The 27,016-nt window shown below is 43.5% G+C and overlaps 1 protein-coding gene across 1 annotated transcript in view; it reads left to right on the top strand.

Moving 5' to 3' along the window:
• LOC140371558 (uncharacterized) overlaps positions 1–25,270 on the top strand; it is a 58,423-nt gene extending 33,153 nt beyond the window's left edge. Inside the window, exons 11-35 of the mRNA XM_072458728.1 lie at positions 167–1,275; positions 2,057–2,293; positions 2,370–2,404; positions 3,152–3,307; positions 3,984–4,121; positions 5,364–5,405; positions 5,481–5,606; positions 6,254–6,380; positions 6,729–6,899; positions 6,987–7,018; positions 8,094–8,249; positions 9,067–9,201; positions 10,752–10,790; positions 10,945–11,085; positions 12,623–12,717; positions 13,832–13,855; positions 13,991–14,108; positions 14,487–14,642; positions 15,250–19,284; positions 19,854–19,962; positions 20,172–20,276; positions 20,397–20,672; positions 22,137–22,253; positions 22,333–22,454; positions 23,782–25,270. Of these exons, the coding sequence (XP_072314829.1) occupies positions 167–1,275; positions 2,057–2,293; positions 2,370–2,404; positions 3,152–3,307; positions 3,984–4,121; positions 5,364–5,405; positions 5,481–5,606; positions 6,254–6,380; positions 6,729–6,899; positions 6,987–7,018; positions 8,094–8,249; positions 9,067–9,201; positions 10,752–10,790; positions 10,945–11,085; positions 12,623–12,717; positions 13,832–13,855; positions 13,991–14,108; positions 14,487–14,642; positions 15,250–19,284; positions 19,854–19,962; positions 20,172–20,276; positions 20,397–20,672; positions 22,137–22,253; positions 22,333–22,454; positions 23,782–23,817 (7,837 nt within the window). The 3' untranslated portion in view covers positions 23,818–25,270. The remainder of the gene's footprint in view (positions 1–166; positions 1,276–2,056; positions 2,294–2,369; positions 2,405–3,151; positions 3,308–3,983; positions 4,122–5,363; positions 5,406–5,480; positions 5,607–6,253; positions 6,381–6,728; positions 6,900–6,986; positions 7,019–8,093; positions 8,250–9,066; positions 9,202–10,751; positions 10,791–10,944; positions 11,086–12,622; positions 12,718–13,831; positions 13,856–13,990; positions 14,109–14,486; positions 14,643–15,249; positions 19,285–19,853; positions 19,963–20,171; positions 20,277–20,396; positions 20,673–22,136; positions 22,254–22,332; positions 22,455–23,781) is intronic.
• Positions 25,271–27,016: the final 1,746 nt, after the last annotated feature.

A 27,016-nucleotide genomic window follows, 5' to 3' on the forward strand; every position in this document is an offset into this window, starting at 1 on the left:
TAATGACGGATAAGCGCCAAAAGCTAAGTTCCTGGCGTGTTGCCGTTCAACACCGCCGTTTCTTCCCTGCCGTAATGTCATGGGCAAATGTGGCGCGGGAGCTCTATAACGTTTTTGTCGCAGTATCAGTAGCGTAATGTAACGATGATTAACGTTTCCATTACAGAACCACAACCGCTGGCAAAATCGCTCCCAAATCCGCTCCGGCAAAGCCAACAGCTTCCATGTCTATTCCGACGGTCAAATGTACCGTCAGGAAACCCGCCGTCGCGCCCAAACAAGTGGCAAAAGTGGCCCAAAAGCCCCAAGAATCGAAAACGACCTGTGCTACCATTGCAGAAGTGGTTGTGACCCAAGACAGAAAAAGCACGGCCATCCAGAGAACGTTTCGACATTCCAGTCTGAAAGCAGTCCCAATCCAAGATGACGCGAAACAAGAAGACGACGTTTTGGAAGTGATTGAAATAAAGAAGGTCTCTCTGGAACCGATTGAAATTAGCAGCGGGACGGACTGTGACGACGAGTTGCCGAAAAAACTGCTCAACGCGGAGGATAAAACGAGCAAACCAGAGGCCATTTTAACGGACAAGACGGCCGTAGAAAACGCAGAAGTGCAAGCAGCTACTGAAGAAACGTCTCAGAGTGAAGCAGCTACTGAAGAAACGTCTCCAAGTGAAGCAGCTACTAAAGAAACGTCTCCAAGTGAAGCAGCTACTAAAGAAACGTCTCCAAGTGAAGAAGTTGTTGAACTCGCTAAAAATGTAGAGCAAAGTTTGGGAAGCGATCCGTGCGTTTCCACCGAGAAAGATTCAGAAAAAGCTGAGGCAAAAGCAGTTGCTGAAGAAACTACCCAAAGCCAAAAAATGGTTGTAGAAAGTATGGAAGAAAATTTGGAACAAGGTGATTTGAAAATGTCCGAGGAGACGCCGAAACCTGAAGAGTTGGTTACAGAAAAAGACGCAAGTTTGCCCCAAAAAAACGATACAGATTTGCACGCCGAGCAAGAAAAAGACGCAATCGCATCCCAACAAGACGCATGTTCAAGCCAAATGGAGGCGTCGCCGGTTTCTGCTGTTGCAATGGAACAAGAGGACTCAAATGTGATCCAAGAGGAGGAGATGGAGCAAGACAAACCGTCCGGTGAAAATGACGCCGAGGGGGGTCCCGAGGGGGCCACCGTGGAGGGCACTGTGGAGCAAAACAAACTGGACTCCGAACAAACGTCCACGGCGGTAGAAGTGAAGTCGGAAGTTCCAACCACAGATGCTGAAGAAGGTATGCTTGGTATGATTGATTAGCTGGTAAATCTTACTGATAGAGTTGGCGTATTTCTCCGTAAATGACAGAATTTTATGGTGGACTTTGCTTTAAGCTGTTTCTGGAAATCTACGTTGCCTTTTCAGTTGACACAAATTACCTAAAGTAGAAATTGGGGACGCAGGCGCACGTTTTCGGCTTTTCCTTTAATTGACAGTTGAAGCCCTTTGCAGTCAAGAGTCCGTTAACGGTCTACGCAGTTCGAGTCATAATTGGACAACGTTGCGAGAGTAAACGCAGAACAACAAAAGCAGAATGTCTTTGAACTGCACACTCGAGCTCCTATAAACCCTGTTGTAGTGATTATGAATGAAGCACTTTGTAAAGTTGCTAACGTTAGCCGCTAACCTTAGCTCCTGCCGGTAAATGATCTGATGCAAAAATCAAAACAATCCAGTCCATATTAAATTAACTATGTGTGATTAAGATTTGTTCATGGATATTGCAGTGTCACTCGGGTTTGCTCTGTCTCGGATAAATCCACTGTCTTGGAGTTTCAGCGGGTACAGTTGTATGAGGGCACATGAGCGTAATTTCGAGTAGAAAACAAGGCAAAACGAAACTCGTCTGTTGACCCGGAAACTGTCTTCACTCGTTTAAGCGCTTGGTGACAATTAACGAGCATCTGTAGTAGAAATGTTTCTTTCTTAACGCGTTAAAAACTTAGTAGATTGGTGTTTTGGGTGATGAACTGAATTTTGTCCTAATATTTCCTATTTGAATGTTTTTTCTATTTTAGACGCCATTGCCCCTCTGCCTGTGAAAGGGAAGCCTGACAATAGATCCGAACGGGAAGCTAAACCAGATCCCAAGCCGGATCCTAAGCAAGACGCTAAAACGGACGCTAAGCGGGTCTCGAAATCACCATGGCAACGGTCGAGTCGTAGTGGTAGTCCAAGTCCAGATCCAAGTCCAGCGGCAGTTCCTCCGACGTTGGGGGAGACTCTGGACAAGCTACTCAGCCTCAACGCCCTTAGTAAGCAAAACCTCTTGTATCTAAAATAAATGCAATTATTTAGTTTTTATTTTTGAATTCTCGTTTTTCTCCACAGAGACTTTTAAGTATGACGACGTCTTCTCGCCAGAGGTAAGTCTTAAGTTTGACCGTTCATTCATATTTCTGACCGATGCGATAAAACGCACAAATGCTGACCTCCTTCTCCAGAGAGAACAGTGGTAGCGTTTCTCCAGCTAAGCGCTAACGAAAGTGAGCTAAAGAAGGAACACGGTGTCAAAACAGCCACATTTGGTGTAGGTCTGCAAGGATTAATCGTCTTATGGGGCCCTTTTCACGATAGTCCCGGCTTCCATTCACTCTCTCTGGGAATTTAATGTTTTTGTCACAAAGCTAAAGGCTAATGTACGTTAATTTAAAATGCAAAAAAAGTTGATAAAAGTTCATAGAATGTTTTTGTCAACAGGTTAGTTCCATTTCTGCTGTTATTTATTTATTATTGATCACATTTATTGTATGTTAGCATTAGCATTAGCTGTTAGCTGTTAGCATTAACAACAAAAGCACTTGTATAAACACATCGATGTCTCAAGGTGAAGTATTTACATGGGACGTAAATGTCTGAACATGCTGCTGGGATTATCACGCTGGAACTCTCCGTCATTATTAAGTATTGATTTAGTTTAGCGAGACTCTTGCTAATTCTTCAATAAGGAATGAACGCACTAGGAAGTGGAGCTCCGCATTTTTAAGGCAACAGGAACTAGCTGCTCGGCGTAATGAAAACAGCCTTTTAGAACATTTTAGAACCAACTTTCCAAGCTGGGAACAATTTCCTCGCGTGTAACAAAACAGTCTCCCACGTCTTTCCTTTTACAGTTCCTTCAGACCGACCACAGGATAATGCTTTTCACCGACCTCCCGGAGCACGACGCAGAAGACCCGTACACGGAGGAAGACGTGGTGAAGATGATCGCGCCGTTTGGATTCCAGAACGACGCCAACAAGCTCTACATCCTTCCACAGTGTAGAATGGTAAGAGCTCTACATCCTCCCACAGTGTAGAACGGTAAGAGCTGTACATCCTTCCACAGTGTAGAACGGTAAGAGCTCTACATCCTCCCACAGTGCAGAAGGGTAAGAGCTCTACATCCTCCCACAGTGCAGAATGGTAAGAGCTCTACATCCTCCCACAGTGTAGAACGGTAAGAGCTCTACATCCTCCCACAGTGTAGAACGGTAAGAGCTCTACATCCTTCCACAGTGTAGAACGGTAAGAGCTCTACATCCTCCCACAGTGCAGAAGGGTAAGAGCTCTACATCCTCCCACAGTGCAGAATGGTAAGAGCTCTACATCCTCCCACAGTGTAGAACGGTAAGAGCTCTACATCCTTCCACAGTGTAGAACGGTAAGAGCTCTACATCCTTCCACAGTGTAGAACGGTAAGAGCTCTACATCCTCCCACAGTGGGCAGTACATTGACATTTTCATTATATTGTCAATGTTGTAAAGATATGGCAACATTTTAAAAATCAGGTGGTATTTCTGCTCTTTTGTGATCATGTTTCACATTTTGTTGGCGATCACTGCTGTTCAGAATGTACCGCGCAACCACTTATCGCCCGGCGTTTTTGAATCAGATAAACCGTATCGTCTCGCTCGCCCCCGTTCTGACCTTCTCCTCCGTCGTATTGTATTTTTCTTCTTCAGGCTTTTTTCGAGATGCCCAACAAGCCATCCGTGCGGGAGCTGATGCAGGGTTTCGCGGAGAGCCCGGCTCTCAACGCCACGCTCAGAAGTGGTCTGCTGAAGCCGCACGTCATCGCCGCGGGAGTCGCCATGCCGCCGGTAAGAAAAAGAGGACCCGAGTGTCGCCGCTTCTGTCGCCGCTTCTGTCGCGCTTTTGTCACCTCTTCTTTGGCCGCTTCACCTTGTTTGGAAACGGTCGGTTCACGAAGTCGCCGCCCGGTCAGCGCGACGTGCACTTCCGCGTGGGGAACGCAGAGGTCGCCGTTCGGGACGCAGTTTCCCCCCGCATCCAAACTCGGCTCGTCGCTTGGCTCGTTTCTCCGCGAGCGAGTCGGATCGTAATGAAGCGCGGGAAAAACTAGCAAAAGAGGGAAGGAAGGGGGAGAAAGATAGATGGAGAAAGATAGAGGGAGAAAAAGAGGAGGAGAAAGAGCAAGAGGAAATGCAATGGAAGGGGGAAAGACTGAGATTGGGGGAATGAAGGAGGGGTAGAGAAGTGCAAGAGAGAGATGGAAGTGGAAAGAGATAGAGGGAAGGAGGGAGGAGGGCAGTGGGAGAGGGTGAACAAGAGAATAGAAGGGGGAGAAGGAGGAAGAGTTGGAGAAAAGGAGAGGTAAAGAGATGGAGGGGGAAAGAGATTGTGAGGGAGAACAAGAGAAAGAGGGATGAGGGAGAAAGAAAGGGAGGGAGGAAGAGAGAGTGGGAGAACAAAGAGGGAGAGCTCAAGAGAGCGGTAAAGAGATGGAGGGAAGGAAGGAAAAACGGAAAGGGGTGAAAGAGGGTAGGGAGAGAGGGGAAAAGATTGAGAGAGGGGGGGAGAAGAGATAGAGGGATGAGGAAGAAAGGGAGGGGAAAGACCGAGGGGGAGAGGGAGGAAGAGATTGAGAGTGGGAGAGCGCAAGAGAGAGAGAGTCAAAGAGATGGAGGGAAGGAGGGAGAAAGAGGACAGTGGGAGAACAAGAGAAAGAAGGGGGGAGAGATAGAGGGAAGTATGGAAAAACAGAAAGGGGTGAAAGAGGGACGGGGGAGAGGGAGAAAGATTGAGAGGGGGCGAACAAGAGAAAGAGGGGGGAAGAGATAGCAGGAGGGGGGAAAGAAGAAGGCGGAGAGGGTGAAAGAGAGGGAGAACAAGAGAGGTGACGAGCCTAAACATCTAGTATTTTTGCTTTTCTGTATTAAATGGTAAGTTGAATGTCTCCCTCTCAGGAATAATCGCACCTCTAAAATATTGCGGTCAAGGGTCCGTACTCGCCCGTGTATCCCACGCCGTCGCCCGTCCAGAGCTGTTGGATACCGATTCTGGGCAAATGTTTTACAAAATGTTGAATCCTTTCTTTTCAGGTGCAGTTTTACTCGTCCCTGATGCGCATTTGCGAACCCGATGTAAGTGAGATATGTTTTTAAAAAATCACTTTTGAAGAGTGTCGGGCTGTGTGAAAATGTTGATGTCTTTGACAGCGGGTCGACGACAACGACGAGAGAATGGTTTACATCTCAAACATTCCCCAGCGCGACATGGCGGCGCTCAGGAAGACCATCGGGCGATTCGGCGACTTGATGAACTTCGTGCCGCTGCTCAACAAGGTTTTAACGCTCACAGAAACACACTCGCTCGTTTTTTTTTTAAAAGGGCCACGCCGCACGCCGTTCCGTCCGGTGGACTTTCGCGCCGGAATTCGTTGAAATTAGGGATGTCACGATTCGATTTTGTCCGGAAAATACGGTAAACCTTAACTACGACGTTTAAAGACACGTTTAAAGACTGATTATTGATATTGGAGAACTTTTTTAAAAATGGTTGTATTAGTTTTTGTAATGATTGCCCAGCCCTTGTGATACTTTGGAATAGGGCGTCGTCATTAACTAATCATAGACAAAAATAAACGAATCATGTGAGAAGGTCTAACACATTACTGCTCCTCAATGTGTGAACAATCAATTCGACATAAACGGCAAGATATTAAAGCACTTAAAATATGTTTTGAAGGACATTCTGCTTCTAAAATGATCACATTTATTTTAATTGAACTAAAAATGACTTAAATTGGATTTTTTTTTTTTTTTAGACTTGTTATAATAAATAAATGATCACAATTATCGATTTACCTAATATTCTTGTCATCCCTAGTTGAGATGCTCGATCTTCTTCCATTTCACACAAACTGATTGCAGTAAAATGGCGGCGAGTGATGCAGTTTTGTCAGTGTTGTCGATATTTTGTTTATCTCCAGGCGTTTGTGGTGTTTAAACGTGACCATGTCACGGACGCGCTCGGAGTGTACCACAGCCTTCTGAACAAAACCCCGCCATACGAGCTGCTCCGCTTAAAGGCTCCCAAATCCACCGACGGGCACTTGAGTAAGTAACCCAAGCATGATTTTATTTCATTTTGGCTCTAACGTCTGGCTTCATGAGAAATAAAATACTTAATTATTACAAGCAGAGCCTAATCCTGTTTTTACGATATACTCGGGAAAACAGTCAATGTACTAATTTACCTGAAAACAGTCTGGTGCCCCAATATCAAGGAAATTTCACTGAAGGAATTTAGTTTGGTCCAAAGAGGAGAGTTGTTGCCAACGTTTTATTTTTATTTTTATTTTTTTAACTGACCACTCTCGTACGGACATTACGTAGACTCTGAACGTCTCCATTTGTTTAAATCACAAGCCGAGTGTGAGAGAAGAGACTTTTTACTCTGTGCAGCTCGAAGAATGGCGAGAATAGCGATGCCCGGCTCTTCGGAGACCGTGCCCGGAGTGATCGTTCCTTACCAGAGGTTCGCGTTCCCCCCCGGCAGCGTAGGTCCGTTCTGGGTCACGATGACCACCTCGCCGTACGCCTACCCCACGCTGGCGCCGTGGTTAGTCGTCCCAGGTACCACTGTTCCTCCTCCGACTGGTTTCTCAGACTGTACACCGGTCATGTTTATATTTATTCCGGCGTGTGTGTTTTCTCCTGTAGACTATGTGAAGCTGCCCGTGAGACAGCCACAGGTATGATCTCTAAACCATTTTTACACAATTCAAGTAAGTCAGTTTTATTTGTATAGCACGTTTAAAATCCAAAGTGCTTCACAATGAAAAAGATGGAGATTAGGCTGAGCAAAATAATATGTCTGTTTGCCGTAACCCGACCGACCCGGTATGAAAGTAGCCGACTCACCGACCGGTCTTTCCTAAACCTAAACCTTTTATCACGCTGGTAAATCTATCTTTCATCCCTAAAGACCTGATGACACACTGCGCAACGCATGTGCGTCATCATATTAGGCCCTCCACATGTTTCTGTAACAAAGCAGAAGTGTCGTTATAGACGTTTTTAGATTTTTTAGACGTTTTTTCTCCACAACTTGTCTCTTTGTTAATTTTTGGCTAAAACTGTAACAAAACACATAAAAGTGTGTATTAATGAACTGTGCCCAGATGTACATACAAGTACATTTAAAATAAGGGAGTGTCTACAGAGCCGCGGCGCGCGGCCGAAACTGCATGGTTTTTTTTGTGCCGCGGCTCCTGAAACTGCTGCGCTATTTGGCCGCGCCGGGTTAGGGTCAGGGTCAGGGTTAGGGTTCAGGAACCGCGGCACTGCCATATAGCCTCATGGCTAACCTTAACCCTAACCCGGCGCAGTCTAAAACTGCGCTAAAACGCGGTCAAATAGCGCAGCATTTTCAGGAGCCGGAGCCGGCTCCTTAAAATAAAAGGTTTGTGCATTAACTTGTACCATACTGCATGTAAATGAATGAACTTTAACCTTATAAATGTACATTCACAACAGTCGTACAAACAAAATATACATATAAGAGCAAATCAAATCAAAGTTTGACTGAGCACATGTGGCAGAAAACAAAACTTAAACCAATAATGACCACTAGAGGGCAGTAGTCGACTATCACACAGGGGGAGGAGTTTAAGAATGATGTAAACATGTGTCAACAATACAACATCTGTATGCTGTACATAATTTTAAAAAATATTTTCTCAAACTAATGTCATTCATTTCATTGAAAATATGCTCCAATAATGGGAATATTGTGATCATAATCACTGTCTGGTGCGTTTCCTCCAGTTCCTCACTAAACACAACAGGACCATCATGCTGACCGGTTTGCCTGTGGGCGGATACACGCACTGGGACGTGGTTGAGCTGCTCCGGCCGTACCTGCAGGTCTTTAACCTGCACTGCTTCCTGAACAGCGTCATTGTGCTGCCTCTGCAGAGAAGGGTATGGCTTTAGTCGTTAGTGCATTCATCGGTCGATGGAGTCTTGGTCGAAGTTTTTAAGCGTCGGAGACGATGTTTACTACTAGTTTTCTGTTTAAATATTTATAATTGCATGATCTCCTGTAATCCTGTGTTTTAGTCCAAATACAGATTTAAATCAGACAATGGTGGGGCTGGGTATTGCCAAGACCCTCACGATACGATACATATCCTGATACAGGGTCACGATAAGATACGTATCCGGATACAGGGGTCATGATACGTATCCGGATACAGGGGTCATGATACGTATCCGGATACAGGGGTCATGATACGTATCCGGATACAGGGGTCATGATACGTATCCGGATACAGGGGTCATGATACGTATCCGGATACAGGGGTCATGATACGTATCCGGATACAGGGGTCATGATACGTATCCGGATACAGGGGTCATGATACGTATCCGGATACAGGGGTCATGATACGTATCCGGACCCTTTTTTCAAAAGGGTCTTAAAATTTACCAAATGGGTAATGTAGACACTCATCCTCCACCTCCTCATCCTCCACCTCCTCCTGTAGACAGACTCGTCCTCCACCTCCTCATCCTCCACCTCCTCCTGTAGACAGACTCGTCCTCCACCTCCTCCTGTAGACAGACTCGTCCTCCACCTCCTCCTGTAGACAGACTCGTCCTCCACCTCCTCCTGTAGACAGACTCGTCCTCCACCTCCTCCTGTAACAGACTCGTCCTCCACCTCCTCATCCTCCACCTCCTCCTGTACATCTTTAAATGCAATGATCTAACCATTTGTTTTGTGTGCATTCTGTAGGCTTTGGTCGACCTTGAGAGCAGTATTAAATGTCGATATTTCACAGAGGATTGCGTTAAAAAAAAGATTGCTCTGAAAGGGACTCGGCTCTTTGGTTGTTTAATCAAAAGCAAAATGTTCCCTTTTAAAAAAGAGGTAAGTTCAACGGGAAAGAGCTGTGTGTATTCTCACACACACACACACACACACACACCTCTCACTCTCTCACTCTCACACTCACACTCTCTCACTCTCACACACACACTCACACACTCACACACACTCACACCTCACTCTCACTCACATTATTATTTTTTGGGTTTCATTCCCTTTTCCCGTTTAATTTTTCCCCTTCAGTTTTAAAGGGGATGCATTATGTAAAATCCATGTTTATGTGAACTAGCTTTGTGCTGATTTGCAGTGATTCAGACAAAAACAGGCTCCGGGGCATTCATCTATAGCATGGGTGCTCAGGCTGGGTCGCGGGCCGAACATAACACTATTAAAAATATAGCCTACGCTGTTTTGAAGCAATTACTGGATCGATAAACAAGTACAAAACGTTTGTTTTCATAAACTGAAATGTATTTAGAAAAACAAGTGTAATTTCACCAACACTGTGCTTCAGTTTATGTCATCACAACTTCAGAGTTGATCTACAGAGATAAACATTTGACTTTATAACAAAAAAAACTTCAAGATCTAAAAAAACTTTTAAATGTACTAACTAACATTTCCACGTCTGTGTAGTTCTCTGTTCACCTGAACTGACACACCACTAAACTTCTGCTCAAAAGTGCTTAAAGTGCTTAAAGTGCACTTCTCCCTCGGCAGCTCACACAGCAGTGCAGCAGAGCCCCGTGGGGGAGGGGCAGCTCACACAGCAGTGCAGCAGAGCCCCGTGGGGGAGGGGCGGCCACCCGCGGCATTGTGGGACGCGTAGTTTTAGCAATAAAAACGGTTACGGATGTAACTACGGTTCTATGAATCCATTTTTTTTTTTAATATAAATTTGAAATGTTCGGCGGGCCGGATTAAAACGTCTGGCGGGCCAGATTTGGCCATTTTTCAACATTAAAAACAATCTTCCGCTTGTTATGATGAAATGCCACCGTGATAAAGTATTATTTCTGCGCTTTTAAACAGGAAGTCAATGCACCTGTTTTTGTATTCAACAATTTTAAGTCATTTTAATGTTATTTTGAGTGTAAATAGTTTAGTAATCCTGTTGAAGATTATCATTTACATTTCAGTCTCTAGTTACTACTCTGTGTAAACACACTTCAAATGGGGGACTGGAACTATTAAAAAAAAAAAAAAAAAAAGATTCCTCAGTGCATCTGTTGTTTTGAACTGACAAACTTAAAAATGGAAATTGAAGAGAAGTTAGGATACAAATAAATGCACAATTAAGCAACTTATTATTTTAAATCCCTGATAAATACATTTTGTTAGTATGTTTATTAACTTTATAATAAATCTGTGGCCTTAATATCGGTATCGGCTCATAGAAAAACCATCCCTGATCCTGAACTCATTTTTTGTCTGCAGTTTATTTTCTTTTATCTTTCCGAGTAATATCTCCATAAATCACCATCTGAGATCGATGAATCGCCCCGCCCTTCTTTCCAAAGCACTATTTTGAAGGGGTTAAATACAATACACGCCCAACTGAGGCTAATCTTTCCTTTCTTTTTCATCCGCAGGAGGATATTTACAGCACGTGTATGAAGCTGGGCAATAATGTAAGTTCACATCGGAAAACCAAGCACAACAGTTCTTTGTGCCGATCTTTGTGCCGTTTGCGTTTAACGGTTGTCTTGTCCGTACATCCGTCTCGTGTTTCCTGAGCGTTTTGTCCCGTTCCGCCGCATACACTCACGACCCTTTTGTTTCCAGCGCTCTCCGGACAAGCACCAGCTGGACCAGAGGTTGGTGTGCGTCTTTGTGCACATGTGCACTCTCGACGTGATCAAACTCGTGATTGACATCGTCACGTCCGTCGCCCCCATCTTCGGATACCTGCCTCTGGCCAACAGGGTACGGAAAAGCCACCTGTACACGTGTGCGGACCGCGGTGAAAAGTGTCTGCAAATGCAGTTTACAGCGGGCAAAAGTAAAAGGGTTGCTCTTCGGCTGAGCAAAATAATATGTCTGTTTGCCGCAACCCGAGCGACCCGGTAAAAAACTAGCAGACTGGAAAAAAAATATCAGCATTCTGGCAAAATGACTCATTATTATTATTTTTGTCTCGCTGACTCACCGACCATTTTTTCAAAAAAGTGCAGTGTTGAATAATTTTGTAGCGCTGGACAACTTATCTATCATCCCAGGGGGAGATAACACATTGCTCGACACATGTCCGTCTACATTTTCGGTCCTCCATATGAGTCTGTATTGAACAGGATTGAACCTGTATTTTTTTTTTTTTTTTGTTCGTTTGTCATTGTCGGCGCCACTAGTTTTGTCACCGCTCATTATTATAATTTTTTTTGCCTTCAAAGTAAAAAAAAAAGAGAATTGGCCGACCGAAAAATGTTGGGTCGTGTTAGGCCAGTTATTTTATTACTTGGTTTACGGATCCGCCGCACATTGATTATTGATTTCTACAATACAAATAAAATACATTATTATAAAAAATATATATATATAAAGTACTGCCAGCAAGGCAAAATAGCATAAAATTATATATAAAAAGCGGTATTAAGTCAAAAGATAAGAGCTGAAGAAAATTTTTCACCAAAATCCTGCGTGAGTCAGTGACGGAGCGAGTCCGTCCCTGCGCGCGGCCCCGGGACAGCATGACAAGACGCGCGCGGCCGTTTCCTTCTCTCCTAGCCGCGGCGCTAACTCCTTTTATTGCAAATACACATTTTAAACCCGTTTACCACATTTTCTCCAGCGCGTTTTGCCGTGACTAAGACTGCACACTTAGAAGCGTCTGTTCTACCGATGCAAAACACGCTAAATCTACTGTTACACGCTCCTGCACGTTGCGTCCCCCCCCCCCCTCCTGCCGTGGTGCGTTATGGGTAAACAAGGAAGAAAAAATCTTTTGAAATTATATTTAGCCCGCCTGTTCAATATATTTCATTTAAAAATCCGTAAACCAAGTAATAAAATAACTGCGGTCTTACAGCAAACATACAATTTATTTTGCTCAACATTATGTAAAACATGTTGGCAACTGAAGTACTGTGGATGCGTTTTACTTCACTACATTTGAGAGCCGATTTCTGTACTTTCTACTGCGCTACACTACGTTTTTCACTGGACTAAAATGTTGAAAGTACTTTGGATAACGGTGGCATTCCCAGCAAGTCCCAGCTTTTATCAGTACGTAACATTCACTGGAAAATGTTGTAAAATGATTGGATTTGCTATTGTTGACAAAAGATCCACACAAAGCTAATCAAAATCTATGAAGTTCTTCTACTTTTTACATTTGATTTTAAACGTCAGAACTTTTTCTTGTAGCTGAAGTTGTACAAAGGTGCAAAATTCAAATTGGAGGACTGCGTGGTTTGGATTCCATGGTTTCTGCCGTTTGTCATTGAGAATGTATTGCCTCTTTCAGATTTGTATTGAAGTGGTCGATGCCAATGCCGTCCCCAAAGTGAAGGAGAAATTCTCCTCCTACAAGCCCGAGAATGCCTTGAAAGAGGCAATTTGGTATGTGCATTTTATTACAATTTCACGCTCGATTTTGATAACGTGGCATAGGCTTAAAACCAATCTTTTATATTTGTAGTCAATAGAATGTATTTTCAACATAAAAGAACAGTACTTTTTTCTAAAATTGATAATGAAAGGTCAGATTTTTTCCTGTTTCTTTGGTTTTATTTTTTGCTAGAATTGATACATGTCGATGTAATCCCTCATTTGTCCAGGAGTGTTCCATTGTAGAAAAAGATTCAGTTGTTTCATCTGGACTCAAAAACAGATTCCAGATGACCACAACTGTGTTTTTACTAGATTCATCATCAGTTGGCATCTGATTTTCAACACCTTTGACAAGCCTGTTTTCAAGTATTAACTAACTGTTAATTAAGTAGTAACTGTTTTTGCCAAAAAATGTATGGTACTAAAGTAAAAGTAAGATATTTTCAGTTTTGGATGTTTTTATTGCACTGACAATGGTTGAAAGACACAAATCTCCCCAAATCACCTCCCATCATCAAAAACACTTTTTTTTTTCGATCTTCTGTGACGTGGCTCTGAGAATCTTCTGTTTTGTGCGTTTCTACCGTCTAATCACAATCAGTACAGTCTTTGTAATGGCTCATTTGTCCAGGAGTGCTCCATTGTAGAAAAAGAACCAGTTGTAGTCGTCTGGACACTGTTACACTGTTTTTAGAGAGATTTTCCAGTTGTATGTTACTAAGCTGTGTAATTCCCTCTGCAGCCAGTAGATGGGATCAAAACTCAGTCAGTAACGTTGGAAACAGCATAGATGGTGAAAATGAATATTTTTCTTTATAAAACATGCAATGCTAATGGTACTCAAGAGCATGTTCAAGACTGATAACAATACAAATAATACATCAAATTTAAAATATACAACCTCCATCTCTTTGATTGTTCCGGAAAATGGTTTGCACTTTCTATTTGTTTGGAGTCATGGAAATCACCACCACAAACCTACACACAGTTGCTTTAAAGCTTCACTGTGTAACTTTCCTGGTGGAGGGTCATCTCTTGTCTTCCTTATAGAAATTGAATACCAAACTGTATGGCATCATAAAAAAAGAAAAAGATTAAAATTGGATTTTCTCTTTTATTTCAGGAGTAAAGTCTTGCATTTGGAAACGTAAGTTGTCGTTTTTGTTAAATTCACATTTGGCTTTTACTTGGTTCTCAACGCGCTTTATTATATTGATTGTGTCCCTTCTATTTAGCCTCACTTAGCCTTTAGCTCTTGACATATTGTTGAATTTGTTTCCAGTTGCGTCGATTTGAACGAGCGAGTTAAAAACGCGGGGAACGCCGTCATGAACCCCGATAAAGAACAAACGGAAACGGAAAACGCCATCGAGGGATCGGGAAGTGAAGGCGCTGCACAGGTGATTGAACTGGAAGAAAGGACGGAATATAATGACCAAAGAGATGCATTTAATTTGAAGCAATGTTTGATTTATCATTGTTTTCAGACGGCAGAATGAGACGTCCTTCTCCCAGCTCATATTCTGATTTAGATTCTATGCAAATCTACTAGAAATTCAGACAATGTCAATTTCCAGCGTTGCTATTATTGTGAAGAAATTTATCGACAACATGACCCAACAACGTAGACATTTCAAACTGTCTGAATGACAAAATTAAAACACTTTCACCTAATCCGTCTAAACTAAACCCGATGATTCTTTTCATCTGAATACTGATTAACGTCCCTGATATTGTTGAAGAAATAATAAAAGTCCGTCGTGAACACTATTTTTCAGAGCGCAGACCCCGCTTCCTCCTCGGCCCCCGCCAAAAAACGGGACTCGGAGCTTCCTCATATCGACGAAGACTTGTTAAAACTCCTGACGACAACGGTCTGCGAGAAAATACGCCACAAACTGCAATCTTCAGACAGCGAGCAGGAGGACAGAAAGGTCAGATGATAAAACGGGACTGCCACACTTTGGCCAGTGGAATTTTATGCTTGGTGCTTCCTACTTTTTTGGACATAAAGTCTGATTTATCTTTGTAAAGTAATAATCAGATTTTTCCATATCTTTTATTTACCGAGTTTGCTCATTTTCTATTCAGTCTTAGTTTCAGTCGATCTGTCCCAGTGAACTGCAAAGATGTTACAATAATGTTGCTACACAGAGCTGACGATCGCTGATAATGACATTTTGGGTTCTTCTGGCACTTTCCTAGTTTTTAAAGTTTGATTTGAGTCGTTAAAGTACATAAACAGTGACACACATTGTTTATCCGACTTATCAATCGGAGCAAAGTGGCAGAAAAGTCTCTTGAGATCTGACCCCTGAGGACAACTGGAACACAGCTTTAGTCCAACAGTTGGTAGAGATGTTTACCCATTAGTTTAAAGGTTGGCAGTTCAACCTCCCATTATTATTGCTTACTGCTATTGTGTTCATGCATGACGCTTCACCTGGTGTTTAATAGAGGCCGCTGGCACAATCGCACCCATGTCTCTATCCGAAGGCGTATCTAACCTGTATTAAATGCATGTTTTCTTCCTCACTGCAGAGTCAAACCTCAGAAGACTCCTCCACCCGTCGCGGCTCCGACAAAGGCAAAACTGCGGAAGAGTCGCACGCACACAGCTCCAGTCGCCACCATCACTCCTCCTCTTCCTCCTCAACTCGAAGGTCCTCCGATTCACGAAGAGACCAAGAAAAACCCAGCTCCTCCTCTGACAGACACCACACAGCGTCGCGGTCTTCTAAACAGTCTGCGCGGCATGCTTCCTGGACGTCTTCTAGCGCTAGATCCAATAAAGATGGTTTCAAAAGCCCGTCCTCTTGCAATTCTAGATCGTCCTCGCCAAGAAAACCAAGTGAATCTTCTAAATCTCATTCCAGTGGGTCTTCAAGCAGCCGATCGTACTCTACTCATGAAAAGCATTCGGAAAGATCGGACAAATGCAAAACGACTGACGTGACCAAGTCCGGCCACAAGGTGTCAGAGAAAAGTGTGAAATTAAACAAGGAAACTATTCAAGGTTTAAAAGAAATCAGCGATGAGGGCTTCCAAATTATTGACTCCGTGGACGATCAAACTTGTGCAAATGAAACGTTGGAGGACGCAAGTCAAATCTCCGAAGCTTTCCAGGTCATGGATTCAGTCGATGATGAACCGGTCCAAGTGCTAGACAATGTCACCAAGGACGAAGCCAAGGGAGAGCCAACTGATCAGCAACTTTCTGGGGGAGCGATAAACCAGGAATTAGACGTGTCCCAATGTTTGAAGGATTCAAGACCTGAAGAGGGAAGCAAAAGGAAAAGGGATGATGATGATGACAATGATGGCAATGTTTTCTCAAAAACGACCAAAACGGATGACCAAGAAGGTGCTGAACAAGACTCCTTTGATATCGTAGATTCAATCGACCAGACTACTGTTGAGGACCCACAGAAGATTGAAGACGTTTCGAATGACGAAAAATTTGTAGAAAATGATGAATTCCAAATAATTGATGAGGTGGAAGATCGACCCAAATCGGATTCTGAATGCAACAGTAGTAAGATTAGTAGCACCCTATCAATAAGAGGTGGAAGACAGACTAGAAGTGAAGAGAAGGAAAAATTGCCAAAACAACATGAGCGAAACACCAGAAAATCAAAAAGTTGGACCAAATATGAAACCAGCGCTTCAAGAATCGAGGAAGAAATTGTTGAAGAATTTAAGGTGGTTGATGCGGTGGGTGAGGAACAAACACAAGATGAGGAAACTGTGACCAAAAGACGTAGCACCCGAGGGAGAAGAGTGGAGAAGGAAGAGAGATATGAAATTTTGGATTCTATTGAAGACAAATCTGATAAACGAGATGTCTCTACAAGAGATATGAGGTCCAGACACGTCAAAGCTGACTCTGTTTTGGATGAAAAATTGCACAAAGACGATTCAAAATATAGAGCGAGATATTCACAAGAGAGAGATGAACACAAAAAGGCAACAACAGCTGATAAAGCCCAAAAAGAAGATGCTACTGACTCGGAACAGGGTGCAGTCAAGATTTTGGACCTGGTTGTGGAAGACGCAGCAACAATTTCAGAAAAGTCAACAAAACCAACCACATCAGTTTCAACCTTGGATGAAAAGTCCCCCAAAGATGAACCAAGCCATAAGACAAAGAAATGCCAGGAAAAATATGAAAGCAACGCAGCAGCTGTAATTTATAAACAGGACAGTTCCGCCAACTTGGAGCAAGGAACATTTGAGCTTTTAGACGAAGTTCGGGAAGAAACTGCTACCATTTCTGAAAAGCCCGCAAAAGGAAAATCATCCAAAAGTGAAGACGATACACCTTCACGACGTAGAAAACCCCCAGCAAAGCACTCTCAAGAAACCAAAACGGATGACGCTGAAGAAACCTATACAATTTTGGATTCATTTGAAGAAGTATCTACTCGGGCTACAAGGCAAACTAGGTCTTCTCAAAGAGATCAGTCCTCGGATTCGTCCTTGAAACGCAATACGCCAACAAAGCGCGGAAGGACTCCAGCTAGAGGGACAAAAAAATCTGACATGAAAGATTTGCCAAATGTTGAGGTTCGCGAAACGATTGAAGAGGAGTTTGAAATTCTAGATTCTGTGGAAGAGGAACCAGCTCCGCCTCCGAAAACAAAGAAGGGCAGACAAAGAAAACAACCCCAAAAGACAACTCCAAAATTGGAAGGTAAAAGGAAATCTCTTCTGATGGAAGAAAGTATGGCTGAGGAACAGAAAAATGAGAGGCAAGATGAACCAGCAGTTGCAATGGAAGTTTCTGAAAAAAATGTATCAGAAGAGTTTGTGGAAGAAGAGGATGAGCCAGTGTATGAAGTTCTTGATTCTTTAGAGGAAGATCAAATTCCAGATGAAAAAACTGCAGAAAATATGGAATCTCATATGTTGGTAATAAATAAAAATGTATCTGAAGATGTCTCAAATGAAGACAAACCATCTCCTGCAGTGGAAAAACCCACAGAAAAAGCTACCAAACATGATATAGCTGAAAAAGATGTTGAATTGCAACAGGAAATTGGAGCACCGTCAATGGAAGTCCCCGAAAAGCCCGTTGAAGAATCACCGAGTGGATTTGTAGACCAAGAAACATTTGAAACATTGAGCGAAAAAAATAAGCAAACTCCAATGGAAGAAATTGAGCGATCTGGAAATCTGAGTGAACTTGCATCTCAAGAATCCGAGGATAAAGTTACTAGCGAGGCTGCCGTTTTGGAAGCTGAGAAGTTGGAAAGGCCGTCCACTAGAATGACAAGGTCGACGAGAAGTGGGAGAGCCTGTCGTAGTGAAGAAATACCTCCCAAACAACGGACAAGCAGAAGAAGTGAAACCAAACGAGACTCGATTCAGAAAGATGGGAAAGAAATGTCTGAAACTGTCGAATCGAAACTAGAAAATTCAGAATCTTTAAAATTACAGGTTGATGATGAGGAATATCGTGTTTTGGACGCCTTCGAAGGTGAGAAGGAAGATGGGGGAAAAGAACCTCAAGTTGCTGTCAAAAAGAGGGTCAGGCCACGCAGACCGCCCAGGAAGTCGGCCTCTAAATCAAGTGAGGCAGAGCCAAAATCTCAGGTTGTTGAAGAGATAAACGAGGTGAACAAAGAGGAAGACAAAATGGAGGATGTCTCGGAAAAGGAAGAACTACAAAAATCTGAAATCAATAAAATTGAAGACGATGATCCAATTTATGAAGTTGTAGATGCAGTAGAGGAAGACCAAGAGGAGGACGTGGTATCTTCAGAAACTTGTGACGAAACAATGAAGAAAGAAGAAGCGTTGGTCCAGAAAGACGGTCGACAAATGGAAGATGAACTTGCTCGTGGAACTAGTCAAGATGTTGGAGCCACCGAGAAGGAAGACCCCCATGAAGTTGACACAAATTTAGACCAGAAAGCTACAGAATTTGAAACGCTCGACGGAGACAAAGACGAAAAAGAGAAGACTGAAATTCCACAAATACCGACGAGTTCGATGGACTTTGTGGAAAAAGACTTTAAAGCTGTAAATATTGAGACCAAATCAGACTCCGAAATGACAAGGAAAGGAGAGACTAAAGTTGGAAAACCACTTGTTCCTGAGGAAACTGGCAAACATCTGGAAATGGAGACGAGACAAACAGACTTGGAGGATTCTGTCATCGAAGCAAAGGATGAAGTTGCTAAATTGACCGACGGCGCCGATGTGCAAGACGTTGCTGACGTAAAAAGTCCACCTGTCGATATGAATTTAGACGCAGTTAGCGATGAAGAGGATTTTCCAGAATACATCACAGAGGAAGAGGACGGGTTAGTCGTTTTGGATGAAATCATGGACGAGAACGACGACGAGGCGGAGCCAATCGGGAAAGAGGAGGAGTGTGTGGTCGATAAGGGGGAGCGAAAGACCAAGGAGGCGGGATCGGAGCTCAAAGGGGAGCGGCTGCAGGCAGAGGGGGTGGGGCCAAAGCCCAAAGATGAGGAGGAAAGTACGAAGGACGAGGAGGGACTAAAAGAGGAGCGTGTGAAAGAGCCACGCCCACATGCTGAGGAGGACCAATCGGAGCAGGAGACAGAAGTGAGTGGCTATAAACGAGTGATGTTTGAAACGCTTAATAATGCCAATTTTACATATTTTACTTAAGTTCATGTAGGACTAATAAAAGTAAATTATAGATGGTGTTTTGTTAGTATAATCTATTTAGCGAGCCAGGTTTACTCATATTGGGAACTCAGAAGTCAGTTTTGATTATGAATGTAGTTTTATCATGTTGGAGTTACAGTGCAATTTAGTATTGAAATGATTTATTAAACGGCAAAATTCTTAAACAAATCATTTTTGTGGCCGTTCCTCGAAATTTACAGCAAAGCTTCTCGTCTAATCTGCAGTGACTTTTGAACAAAACAAAACCCAATGAATTCTTCTTCGTCCTCCTCTATACGCTTAAGGTTTGACAGAGTTTCACATTTTGACCCAAATAATCCAGTAGCAGCTTTACTTGTGTTTAAAAGTGGAACGTTTTCAGTTTCTTCAATTTCTCTTCAAATGTCGTACTACGGGATAAATAATAATCCACACGACTGAAAATGTGAAGTGCTTTTGTCCCGGCTTCAGCCCAAAGCAGCTAAAGCCTTTGTCCTTTTTAGTCCCTGTACACTCCACGTGAAGCTCCAGTAGAGGGCGCTCCGGCTCCAGAAGAGACCACAGAAACCGACTCGTCCAAACCCGTCAAACGCAAACACGAAGAAGACACAGGTATGTCTTTGTTTGTCGTTTAGAAACACTTCTGGAAGCTCAGTCACGTAAAGGGTTGTTTCCACCTTGAGCCACTGACAAAGAAAGTGGGGTTCAGTTGCTCAAGCTAAAAACGTAAATAGCGCGAGAGCTGCGTTTTTGCGGCTCGACCTGTAGAACCTGAAGCTTTCCTCATGGTGGACGTTGGCAATATTGTTTTCTCATCTCAGACGCTCCAAACTTTGTGACCGTGGACGAGGTGGGAGAAGACGAGATGGAGGTGCACACTCCAAAAGGCCGAGGCCGCGGTCGAAAGAAGGGCCGAAAAACGCCTGGTAAATCTGCACCACTTCCAACACGCATTATAGAAGATGTTCGTTTACAAAAAGGGAACGCCGTCCTTTGGTTTGGACAAATTTGTGGCTAGAAAAAACGTGATAAATGTCTGTTTTCAGTGAGAAAATCCACCCGAGGCAGAAAGGCGGCCCAAAGAGACGAGGAGCTGGAGGAGGGTCAGATGGAGCCGGCGGAGAGCGAGCTCCAGCCCAGTTCGAGCGCCGATTCTGGGGAGACGGCGGTGGAGGCGGTCCCTCCTGTGGAGCTCCAACCCAAGGCTGAGAGCGAGCCAATGAGAGGCCAGAGCCTGCCTGAGCTGGGCGTGGAGACGGACGTCAGAGGCGCACTGCAATGCAAAACGACACGCGGCCCCTTGAGTGCTTTCCTCAGTAAAGGTAAAGGCACTGTGTAACATTTTCTCCCGCTCGTCCCTGCGGAGCTTTAGGGAGTTATTCGGGAGCGGTATTGGCCGATATCGGAGGCCGTTTGGCACCGATATCTTCCCGACCCCAGTCTGCACATGTGCTCGTTTGTCATTCCCAGTTCATCCTCGGCGTCAGATTTGCCTTTTTGAATCATTGAAACTATAAGTAGAAGGACAATTGGGCAGCTTACACAGTCATCGCATCGTTTTTTACTGAAGTGAAACGTTAATTCGCGGACTTGACTTCATCTCAGGATCGATCCGTGTGCTCTGCTACGGATTGGAATGTAAAAATCGAAACATCGGTATCGGCCATTAACTGTAATCGGCCACAACAACAAGCCGAATGCCAGATGGGTCGGTGTCGGACCCTCCCTGACGTGTCGTCTTATTGCTTTGCCTGAAATCTACGGCAATAATAAGCTCGTCTTCTTCGTAGGGCGTGACGTCACAAACGGGAATGAATAATAATGAGCACTACAAATGCCCCGTATGTCAGACGAACACTCTCAGGCATAGGACATGGGAAAATGGCCGTCTGTCACTGTTATTCATCGTCATGTTTATGGCTCTAACTGGGCTGTTGGTTGTAAGCGGTTGCTGGGATAGGATTTGGGCTCAGCTGTTGGTCCATGTCCACCTACAAAGTGTTTTGAACAAATGAAGTGTGTTCCTAGTCATTTTCCCAACGTGGAGCTGTTCGTTGTGCCACACGCCGTATCCACAGCTCGCACGTCTCCTTTTTCGTCCTCGCCTTCGGGAAAGTGATGAGCCCAACGCCCCCCATTCCAGGTCCATCGGCGTAGCGACAATCCCTCTTGCTCGTTCCATAGCAGCAGTGTTCATTGCTCACCATCTTTCTGTATCAAATGAGTCGACTCTGGGTCGTCATTCTCCACAAAATCATCTGATTTGAGCCTCGTTTTATGCCGTGTTTTCAGTCAGTGCCGGTCGTGCAGTGTTTGTTTGTCTGACCTACGGGTGCTCGCTGCTAGCGCAGTGACGTCATGGCTATTAGCTCGCCCGCGGAGCCATATTAGAATAGTTTTGTTTCAGACAATAGATGAAATGTAAAGACGTGAATCGCACCATATTTATTGATCTGATACAGAGGAATTTACACAATCGTCCTATGGCTTTCCACTTGTTTTGCATTGATTCAGGCGTCTTTTAAATGCTCTTAAACACCTTGATGGTGATCGTGACGCTAAAGGCCGCACTCCAGAAAGCGGCGCTCTAAGGAGTCCGTTTTGGAGGATACGGACCTTTTTTTTAACGTAATGATGGCGACTCAATGCCATGCGCCTCGCCGTATAAGAAAATGCATTCAAACGAGTACAGAGCAGTGGTCGTGGATGAGTGACAGGATGACGGTGGTTCATGAGTCAGTTTTGCAGAATACGTCTCCTTTAGTCCGTCCGTCTTGTGTTTCCAGTCGGCGGTAAAAGGAAGAGTTCCGCCGAGGACCCGCACTCCAAGCGCTCTCGATCTCAGTCGCCGTCGGTTCCATCGGACATAAAACTACCTCCGTTCAGACCCGACACGCCGCTCGGTAAGTCGTGTAAAAACCTGCCTGAAGTTTGCGTCTCGGCCGGTAAACGTTCTGACGGTCGTGTTTTTTGGCGTTGCAGGTCAGGACTTTGTGGTGCCAAAGTCCGGTTACTTCTGTAACCTGTGCTCCGTGTTTTATCTGACCGAGTCCACGGCCAGAGAGCAGCACTGCAGCAGCCGACGCCACTACGACAATCTCAAGGTGACGGAACTACACTTCACAAATCTGTTATTGAAAACAATTTATTCAAGGATTTATCCTGACACGAGTGAACCAGTGTAAACCTTGAATAAATGGTTTTAATAACCAGCAGGTCCACCACAGACTTTATTTCATTACATTTATGTCATTTATCTGGTCTCATCAGTGAAACGTAAAAGAGGTTTGTCAGTGTCACTAGACTAGGCCTGAAATAATCGATGACAAAAAAGCTATGATTATGATTTGATTTGCCTAGTTTAATTTACATATTCAATCAAAAACATGTGACTCTGGTGTACGGAGCGCACAGAAGGACTTTTGGGCCTTTCGTTTCCCACGGGGCCTGTTCCTCCTGTGATAGAGTTTGGTTGAGTGAAAGAGCTCAGAGGACCAGGATTAGAGTCTGACGAGGCGACGACGCGAGGCTAAAGTGAACAGCACACGGAGCTAATGCTGCCAAATGTCTGCAGAGTCTCAAACACCAGCATCACTGGCCTCACCATCATAACCTTTTACAAACACATGTGACAAAGTCAAATACAAGAACGTCATAGCGACAGTAACACAGCGACACGTTAATGAGTCCTTTAAATATATTGTTCTATACAAACAGAACAGTTTGGACTGAAATGTTGCTGTTTAAGGGACAAAATTAAGAATAAATGTAATTAATTTAAGCAGAAACTCTTCTTTACAGAAACTGCAAAATCCTTGTACGCATCGCTCCTTTTGACACGCCTCCTTTTGACACGCCTCCTTTTGACGCGCCTCCTTTTGACGCGCCTCCTTTTCCTCCTTTTGACACGCCTCCTTTTGACACGCCTCCTTTTGACACGCCTCCTTTTGACACGCCTCCTTTTGACGCGCCTCCTTTTGACACGCCTCCTTTTGACACGCCTCCTTTTGGCACGCCTCCTTTTGGCACGCCTCCTTTTGACACGCCTCCTTTTGACACGCCTCCTTTTGACACGCCTCCTTTTGACCCCTCACTGTTTCCAGAGGCGTGCAGTTCTACGTGTTAATGATCTGCTTTATGTGCCATGTTCACTCCATGGGTTTGTGTTCCAGGCAAAGAACAGATTTGTGTCGAGTCAAGTTGTCTTTTCACAGCTGAACGTGGAAAGTCGTGACGTTTTCATGCGCTTTATAAATGAGACCCACGCTGTATACACATGATTTTCAGCAATAAAAAGACTAGCTTAGCGCCGCCAGAGGAGTTCACCTTTAATTAACCGAAAATGCAGCGATAAAAGATGCGGAAGAGGCAGGATCAGGTTTAGAACGCCAAAGTAACGTTTTAAACTTGTGATTTGTGTATTTTCCCCAGAAACATGTGGAGAGACGAGGCACAAGTGAATGTTGAAGATTTGAACCACGTCGAGAAACGCTGTGGATTCGTTTGGACAAAAGACCGATTCACGCCTCTCATCCATGACTTGTGCTTCTCTCTTGTATTCTCTTTTGAGCGGCATATTTGTACCGCCGGCGCCATTATTTTCACGTTTCGGACGACGAATGAGGCCTGTGTGTGCGCAGCTGTTCTACTAAACTAAATACAGCCAGCGTAAGTGTAATATCGCGTGTAGCGAGCGTCGAGAAAACTGTCACGGAGATGAAGAAAGAACGTACAAAAGCTTGCAGTGTTATATCTCCGCTGCGTTGTTTTTTTGTACTCAACCCGGACATTATTTCACTCATTTCGTCAGAATTGTCTTCAACTACAATGTATTAAAGGACACACATTATTCAACATTTCCTTTTTTTTTATGTATCGTTCCTCATTACAAACTGGAGCACATTTAGCTTCAGTCACAGTTTGATGAATCCTGGTCAGAAAGTCCTCTCCCCTCCGAGCCTCAGAAACACTCCGTTCTGAATCTCCCCGATGTGTGACGTCATAGTCGATCTGTGACTGAGAATCTTCTGCTGTTTTGAACTCCACTTCCTCCCGTCTCATCACGATCAGTACAACTGTGTGTCTGCAGTCGACATGTTTATCATGTAGCTCCCTCTGAGGCGCCAGACGTGTTTCTACAGTAGGAAAGTACATTTTAAACCTGAGATGCCAAACTAAAGCTACTCAAGAGCATGTTTAAAGGCTGATAAGACAAATAATCCATAAAACTGTTCCTTTGAAGTCCTCCTGACCAGGGCTGCGACAATAACAGGGTAATCTGGACTAAACAGGAAAGAAAAAGTGGCATTGTTAAATCAAAGTGACCAAAACGAACACAGTTTCAGATTTATCATCAATGATACGTTTTGTTGGTAAGTGTTCTCCACGTCGACGCCTTCAGTCACCGTATTTCCACCTTTAACCTGTCTGACCATGTGGTTCTGAGGTCGTTCAGGTCCAGACTCGAAATCTGTACAAAACTGGTCCAATCAAAACGAACGACCACCAGGACTTGGTTTAGCGCACGTCATTGAACAACACGTGAGGATTGAGTTGCCGGCGTTGGCAGGTCTAACATTTGTCTGTTAAAATGTGGAAAAGATTCAATGTTTTAATCAAATCATGGTTTCTGTGTGGTTTTCTGTTGGAGCATCATCTCCACTGCTAAATGAGATGTGTAAATAAAGATTTAAAAAGACGTGTATTGGAACGGGTCCAATGGGTTTGTCCTCCTCTTGTACATTATTGTGTTTTCAACATCGATCGTGTGTTCAAACTGTGACCACTGTTCACCTCAGACAATAAACTGTAAAAGTTAAAGTCTTGTTTTTCATTTTGATTAATCACTCGAAACAGGACAAATATTCTACATTCGAGTCATTTTTTACAATAAGTCAAAGAGGGAAGTGCTTATATACTAATGATGAAATATTTAATAAAATCAACATTGTTATGAATCAAATATTCTTGTTTTGGGTTTGAAATTATTCCACATTTCAATTCAAATACTTTAAATTATGTCATAAAATATCTGCACATGTCAAACATAAATGCACAGTTCAATCTAAAGGACCTGCATAAACTTATTTCACAACACCAGTCAACAGTTATGGAACAGTCATGTGGAGATTGTGAAGAGTTTAGTGTTGGGTTTGGAGCACATTTTTAGGTTTGTAGAAGCAAAAACTATTTCCAAGTTCCACCGTTTTCAGAACTTTAAACCTCGACATGTGAGAAAAGAACTCTGGGACGATTCATCAAATTCATCAAAACCTTGAAAAAAAGAAACTTAAATGTGACGTGTTAAAAGTGTTTGTTTTGTCCATGTCACAATAACTTTACTACCATTAGGAAGGTTTGTCTTATCGTAACTCTTACATTTATATTTTTTTTCATTGGCATTTTCAAGTTTTCCTGCCAAATGGAGACGCTCCATTTGGCAGAAACAAAGTATATTGTTTAAGTATGAACAAATTAGAGACACATTTGAATATGTAAGAATGTTCATAACTTAACGTTGATGAAACTTTCATACATAATGTTAAAACACAGGAAGTGAATGAATGCTGTGTTAAATCATTAATAATATAACGGATGTGAGTGAATTGTGTCTGTGGATTCTATGAAACATTTGGGTTTATGCCACAGCTATTGATAAGCTATTTGAATAAATATAATATTCTTTCATGGTCAATCTCCAAAACCCTGAATGAATAGACTTGCAGAGCTTTTGTCTCCCTCTAGTGGCCAGTCCATGTCACAAACGTGCACGTGCAGCGGACACGTTGCTCTTGTGCTTGGTGTTTTATGGTAGGGAATGTCTACAGAGCCGCGGCGCGCGGCCGAAACTGCCGCGCTATTTGACCGCGTTTTAGCGCCGTTTTAGACCGCGCCGGGTTAGGGTTAAGGTTAGGGTTAGGGTTAAGGTTAAGGTTAGGGTTAAGGTTAGGGTTAGGGTTAAGGTTAAGGTTAAGGTTAGGGTTAGGGTTAGGGTTAGGGTTAGGGTTAGGGTTAAGGTTAAGGTTAAGGTTAGGGTTAAGGTTAGGGTTAGGGTTAAGGTTAAGGTTAGGGTTAAGGTTAGGGTTAGGGTTAGGGTTAAGGTTAAGGTTAAGGTTAGGGTTAGGGTTAGGGTTAGGGTTAAGGTTAAGGTTAGGGTTAGGGTTAGGGTTAGGGTTAGGGTTAGGGTTAGGGTTAGGGTTAAGGTTAAGGTTAAGGTTAGGGTTAAGGTTAAGGTTAAGGTTAGGGTTAGGGTTAGGGTTAGGGTTAGGGTTAAGGTTAAGGTTAGGGTTAGGGTTAAGGTTAGGGTTAAGGTTAAGGTTAAGGTTAGGGTTAGGGTTAAGGTTAGGGTTAGGGTTAGGGTTAGGGTTAGGGTTAAGGTTAGGGTTAGGGTTAAGGTTAAGGTTAGGGTTAAGGTTAGGGTTAGGGTTAGGGTTAGGGTTAAGGTTAAGGTTAGGGTTAGGGTTAGGGTTAAGGTTAAGGTTAGGGTTAGGGTTAGGGTTAGGGTTAGGGTTAGGGTTAGGGTTAGGGTTAAGGTTAAGGTTAAGGTTAGGGTTAAGGTTAAGGTTAAGGTTAGGGTTAAGGTTAGGGTTAGGGTTAAGGTTAAGGTTAGGGTTAGGGTTAGGGTTAAGGTTAGGGTTAAGGTTAAGGTTAAGGTTAAGGTTAAGGT

This window comes from Eucyclogobius newberryi, unplaced genomic scaffold, assembly GCF_026437365.1.
Source record: "Eucyclogobius newberryi isolate DKJ021-1_F unplaced genomic scaffold, fEucNew1.0.hap1 SCAF_22, whole genome shotgun sequence".
In the NCBI taxonomy this organism is placed as follows: domain Eukaryota; kingdom Metazoa; phylum Chordata; class Actinopteri; order Gobiiformes; family Gobiidae; genus Eucyclogobius; species Eucyclogobius newberryi.